Source organism: Mesitornis unicolor, unplaced genomic scaffold (genome assembly GCF_000695765.1).
Source record: "Mesitornis unicolor isolate BGI_N332 unplaced genomic scaffold, ASM69576v1 scaffold27228, whole genome shotgun sequence".
NCBI classification, from domain to species: domain Eukaryota; kingdom Metazoa; phylum Chordata; class Aves; order Mesitornithiformes; family Mesitornithidae; genus Mesitornis; species Mesitornis unicolor.
Window position 1 is genome coordinate 6,713 of NW_010204262.1, and position 5,838 is coordinate 12,550.

At 58.7% G+C, this 5,838-nt stretch overlaps 1 protein-coding gene across 1 annotated transcript in view; it reads right to left on the reverse strand.

The window, feature by feature from the left end:
* The window catches only part of LOC104545795 (hepatoma-derived growth factor-related protein 2), a 9,503-nt gene extending 3,942 nt beyond the window's left edge, over positions 1-5,561 (reverse strand). Inside the window, exons 1-7 of the mRNA XM_010191009.1 lie at positions 5,481-5,561; positions 3,500-3,576; positions 3,279-3,417; positions 1,299-1,478; positions 784-900; positions 549-620; positions 185-332 (exon numbers count right to left, since the gene is read on the reverse strand). Coding sequence (XP_010189311.1) covers positions 185-332; positions 549-620; positions 784-900; positions 1,299-1,478; positions 3,279-3,417; positions 3,500-3,576; positions 5,481-5,561 — 814 coding nt within the window. The remainder of the gene's footprint in view (positions 1-184; positions 333-548; positions 621-783; positions 901-1,298; positions 1,479-3,278; positions 3,418-3,499; positions 3,577-5,480) is intronic.
* Positions 5,562-5,838: the final 277 nt, after the last annotated feature.

The following is a 5,838-nucleotide window of genomic DNA, read 5'->3' on the forward strand; positions in this document are numbered from 1 at the left end:
CTGCTTGTCCCTCTGCCAAAACAGCTCCAAACTAGGGGAGCAGAGTGTTCAGATATGGGCTGGAAGGTGGCCACAACAGAAGAGGATCCCAGGACCTGAGGAGCCCCCAGGCTCACGTCTCTCCAGCTCCCTGAGGAAGCCAGCAGTGGCTCGGTGGTGGTGGAAAAAGCTTCCTCAGTTTTACCTGGCTTCCTGCCCCGCGGAGCCTTCTTCACAGACACATCCGAGTCTGAATCGGAGTTGGAGTCCGACTTGGTCATGTTCACAGTCGCGTTTCCCATTTCCGAATCTGAATCCACTTTGGAGTCTGAGTCAGAGCCGGACTCCACTTTCTGCAGGCACACAGTGGGGTTGGACTGGGGGGTGGCAGTGCTACAGCAGCTCGGGGCACAACCAGCTCACTGAGGCATCAATGAGGTCCCTCCTAGCACTGAACCCGTACCCAGCCCACAGCAGAGCCCTACCACCCTCCGCTCCTCCTCCAGCAGTGCAGACCCCAGACTCCCCTCGTTTCCCTGCTGCTGCACTGCAGCCTAGGGGTCTTTTACCTTCTTCTTCCTCCCCCCTGCTGGCATCCTCCGGGGAGCCCTGGCCACTGGCTTCTTCTCAGGAGTGAAGTCCTGGAGGAAAACACAGATATGAAGAAATGGGGAAGAGCCTCATCACAGTTTCAGAACCAGGTTCCCTCAAGCCATTGCCCCTGCAGATGGTGATCCTCTCCCTTCAGTCCTTTTCCTCCCACCCTGCCAGCCTCCGTACAAGCATATCCCCAAACCCTCTCACCTGGTCACTGTTTTTTTCTGACTCAGAAGATGTTTCAGAGTTCTCCTCTTCTGATGGGGAGGGGCTGCCCTGATCCAGGTCACTGGAGGATTTCCGAGGCCGTTTTGACACTGGCACCTGATATGCGACAAGTCAAAACGTGAGAGAAGCCCACTCCGCCTCTACCACAACAGAAAGCCAACACTTGCTGGTAAGGGGCTTTGCCCAACTCTTCCTGAGCAGCCACATGCATTCAGAAGAGATCTGCAGCTCCTGGCTGAAAACCCCACCAGGACTTGGTCATCCTACCACCTCACAGACAATATGAGACAGCTCTGAGACTCCCAAACATGTGCTGAACCCCAATTCCCACTGAGGAATCCAGAGGGAGTTGGTTTCTTCACCACCTCCCGCCATGGTGGGTTTGACATGCTGCATGGGAACAAAATCTCAGTGGTGGGACCCAATGACCATGTCCTTGCAACCAGGACAATTCCCTGCCTCCCTTGGCTGGAACCACCTCAGCCCACACTCACTTTCATAGCCAGCGATTTCCGCTTGAGCCCGCTGTGGTCACTCCCTCGATCCGAGTCCTCGTCGCTTTCCATTTTCTCCGCAGTGACCGCGGCCATGGCAGAATCGTCCTCATCGTCACCTACATCGCTTCCCCCCATCGGGTCGTTCTCAGGAACGTCACTGTCAGAGGAGCTCATGGGCTAAAGACAGCGGAGATGAGAGCTGTGTTATCGCCCTGAGGGGCCTCCAGTGCACAGGGGCAGGTGGGGAGAGGAGAAGGGGCATGAGAGGGTGAGGAGCGATGGAGGGCAGTGCTGAGCAGAGGGATGTGTGCAGAGAGGCGCAGGGCAGCCTCCCCTCCTGGCACAGAGCCCTTCAGCGTGGCTCTAGGGGAGGGGGACAACACGAACAACCCTTCAATGAGGATGCTCAGTCTTTCTAATTGCCCTGCACCCCAATCCCAAAGCCCTTCAGCACCACCCCAAGACCACCAGCAATGCCTTCCTACTTCCTTCTCAGCTTCCACGTGCTGCTGTTGTCTCGCTCCTCTCTCTCCCCATCCAACGACCCCTGGAGAAGCCTACACCTGATGCCCTTCCAGCCCTCCTCTGTCATAACGGCGCCAGACAAGCGGGGCTGGTGGTTCAGCCTCTCCTCCGGCATTAGGGAGCAGCTGTTCTCCTCTGGTGGGGCTGGCCACTGACTCAGCTCAGGCCTTTTCCTTCTCAGATGGCTTCACCTCACAGCACTTTGCACGCCTTCCCCATGGGAAAGGTCCACACAAGAAGTCCGGCAGGGTGGCCACCGCTCTTTCCAGTTGGGATCTCCTGTGTCCTGCTCCACGTAGGGAAGGTCTCCAGAATTCTCAACAGCACATCATGGGGTTCTTCATGCAAGGACATGGCACCCAAGGGGCTTCCTAGAGCTGGGATTCTTCCAAAGCTGAAGCCTTCCCGCTGGAAAGCCTCTCCTTGTCCTTGAGTGTTCCTGGCACCTCCTTCACTTAGGTCACAAAACCAGAAATGATCTCTACTTCGGTCTCCTCTTCTGCTCCTCCAGGCATTTTGGCCACGAAACACAGTTGGCACTGGGGAAATCCTCAGCCTTGCTGAGGGTGTTGGTGTCACCTTGGTCCCTCACTCACAACAGATCTTCTACCCCTGCTGGGACTTCATGGTTGTCCTTGGATGAAGCAGGCGCTGCCTCCCTCACCATCACCAACCTCCCGCTCCAAAGCTGAGGTTGCTCTTCAGGATTTCAAGCATCTCCATGGTCTCACCTTCCCCTACGTCTATGGTCTCAAGTCCAACCATCTCAAAGCAGCTGCTCACACCACATCCTCTCTCCTGCACTGGTCATTCCCCGAACCTGCCTACCTCCAGACCACCTCGTCCTTGTAGCTCACCTTAAAAACCTTCCTCTGCCTCTTCAGACCAACTGCCTATGAAGCTGCTTTGGATGCCTCCTTTGAAGAGCGCTATATAATAAATTGTATCACACAATTATGGTTACAAAACGCCCACACAAGCAATTGACAGCAAAGAGCCGTTGCCCGGCCTGCTCTGAAGCCCTTTGAAGGAGCAGCCCAGCAATTTTTGGCTCAGGACTTCAGAAATGGATAAAGAGGGAGGCTGCCCAACAGCCCACGTGCAGGTCTGGGAGCCAGGAAACGAGCAAGCCTCAAGATCTCGCGGCGGCAGCAAAATCCTCCGTGGTTTTGGGCAAGCGGCACAAAGCACATCCCCAGTTCCACCTCGAAGATGAGGCAAAGGCACCTTCCTCCAGAGGAGGAGGAGGAGGGCTGACACCCTCAGGAAGGGAGAGGGTAGGAAAAGGAAGCTACTTCAACCCTGAGCAAGCCGATCTGCGAGCTGGAAGCGCGTAGGCACCGTAGCAATGAGAAGCAGAGAAAAGAGGAGAGCGACTCGGAGGAAAGGAGAGGCGGAGGCGCCGGCAGCCCACGTCCTTGCTGTCCCCCCGCCACCGAGGCCCACACTCACCGGAGGGGCACTGTAACTGGCGTGAGGGTTGTTCTGGATTTCCCACAATCCCTCGTTGAAGCCTTTTCTCTTGTTTGGTTTCCCATATTTGTCTTTATATTTTTCATAAGGGAAGAGATCTTTAGGGCCCAAGAAGGCACTGGAGAGAAACAAAGCAGAGGTGAGCCTGGGGCAGAGGCAGCGGGGCAAAAGCCCAGAGAGGGGAGCGAGGCAGCGCTTACGTCTCGTGGGTGCCGAAGAAGAAGATGGGGTACTTGTTCGGTGGGGGTTTCACAGCGCCGTCCGCGATGTCATCGATCTGAAAGGAAACCCAAAGCAGGAGGTGGTCAGAGAGAGCGGCTTGAGCACATCCTCCACAAGGCACATCAGCCCCGGCTCGCAGCGTCGGCCTCCGGCACCCACACCCGCTTGGAGGCAAGCACAGCAAGCAAGCACCCGGACAGGGACCTTGCTACGCACGAGAGTCCCGCTGCGGCGTTGGGGCCCGGCAGGATCTCTACAAGAGTAACAGAAGGGATCCGGCACAGCTGCTCTACGGCCAGAGCTCGGCGCAAGGTCATCTCTCCACCGCCAGGCTCAACGCCCGGGGAAACGCGGGCCTTGTGCTACTCCCCAGAGATCCATCGCACGAGCAGGGGATGCCCGAGGAAAGTCCCCTCCAGCCCTGGATGAGGGGGCGATTGCTCCGACAGGGCGGCCTGAGGGTCCTTCCTGGCTGGAGACAGGGCGCAGGAAAAGCCCCGCTGCCAGCCCATCTTCCTCCCATGCGCCGGCTCCGGCGCCCGTCTGTCTGCTCCACGTGGTCTGGACTGTGGGCAGAGCCGCAGGTGGGAGCCTCGGGGTGCACAGGGGCTGCCCTGCGTGCCAGGGAGGTCTTCGGGGCAACGGGGAGTGTTCCCCAAAAGAGTAAGCAAGCTAAAGCACCGCCAGCTGGAAGGGCGGAGTCCTCTCGGCGCCAGGTCGGCTGCAACAGCGCAGGGATGGCATCCTAGATCTCACGGCGTGGTGCGGCCAAGCAGCGTCGAATTCAGCACCCTGAGCCTCCCTGGTACCTGCTGGCCCCGATCCCGCACAGTTTCCACCTGTCAGTCTCTTCCCATCGGACACTTTCAGCGGATGAACCTGCCTCGCCCTCAGCTGTCAGCGGGGACCACCGCAAGCCCCAGTCCGAGCCCCCGAGCCATCTTGCACGCCCCCCATGAGCACGTCACCAGCCGCTCCTCCAGCTCTCCTCCAGGCACCGCCACGGCACAACGCTGTCACCCGGACGGCGGGACCAGTCATCCTCTGTCACACGCACTCCATCTGCACCCCTCAAACTGCACCAGCACCTTCCGATTCTGCACCCTGCGACCACCACAGCCCCCTACATGCATCACACTCAGGCACTGTCCCCCACGTGTGTGTCTCCTATACCCAACAAGTGAGACAGCCTTGGAGCCCAGCTCTGTCCCCTGCAGATGGTGGGCAATGTCCAGACACGAGCCGAGAAAGTGAATGGGGGTCTCTGCTGGGCCGTGGGAGAATGAGGATGAGGATGAAGATGGAGAATGAGGGCAGGACCCCTCCGGGGTGCTGGGGCAGGGGGTGGGCTGTGAGAGACACTCCCATGGGGTCAGGGTGCCTGGAGCACCAGGGTGGTGAGGTGCCTGTGGGAATTGGGGTGGCAGGGGTCAACCCAGCAGGTCCCCAGCCCAAGGGTCCTGGCAGGTGAAGCAGGGAGGGGGCCTCATGCAGTCACTCCAGCGGAATCAAGGTCTGTCTTGGGTGCAGGTGAAAAGGGAGAGTTCAGGATGGCACTGAGGCAGGAAGGGGGTCCTGGGTCCCACCTGCATGGGGTCACCAGACTCCCTCCTGGTAAGGGGTCCCCCATTTCTCCCTCGGTGCAGAGGCCAGTACGGGATCCCCAACCTGATGCAGGATCACCTCCCAGTCCAGGTGCCAGCAAAGGGACCTCAATTCCAGTCCTGGATCTTTGTCCCAGTCTGGGTTTCTCCATCCCGGTACAGGTGCCAACATGACATCCCTCTCCCAAGGATCAAACCCCAGTTCCAGTATAGGTGCTGCAAACCATCCCAGTACTAGGCTCCCATCCCGGCAGAGTGCCCATAGGGGATCTCCATCCCTGTACTGGGCCCTCATCCCAGTACAGGTGCCGACATTGGGTCTCCCATTCCAGTACAGGATGTCCCATTCACATACCAGGTCCCCATCCCAGTACGGGTGCTGGAGTGGATCTCCTGTTCCAGTACGGGACACCCTGTTCTGGTACTGGGTCCCCATTCCAGTACAGGTGCCGGTACAAGAGCTCCCATCCCAGTATGGGATGTCCCAACCTGGTATGAGTGCTGGGATGGGACTCCCCATCCCAGTATGGGTGCTGGGACGGGTTCCTCATGCTGGTACCAGGTCCACACACCGGGACCGATACCAACACGGGCTCCCATCCCGGTATGGGACACCCCATGCAGATAACGGGTCCCCATTCCGGTATGGGATGTTCCATGCTAACACCGGCTCCCTGTCCCAGTACGGGTGCCGTTACGGCATTTCCATCCCA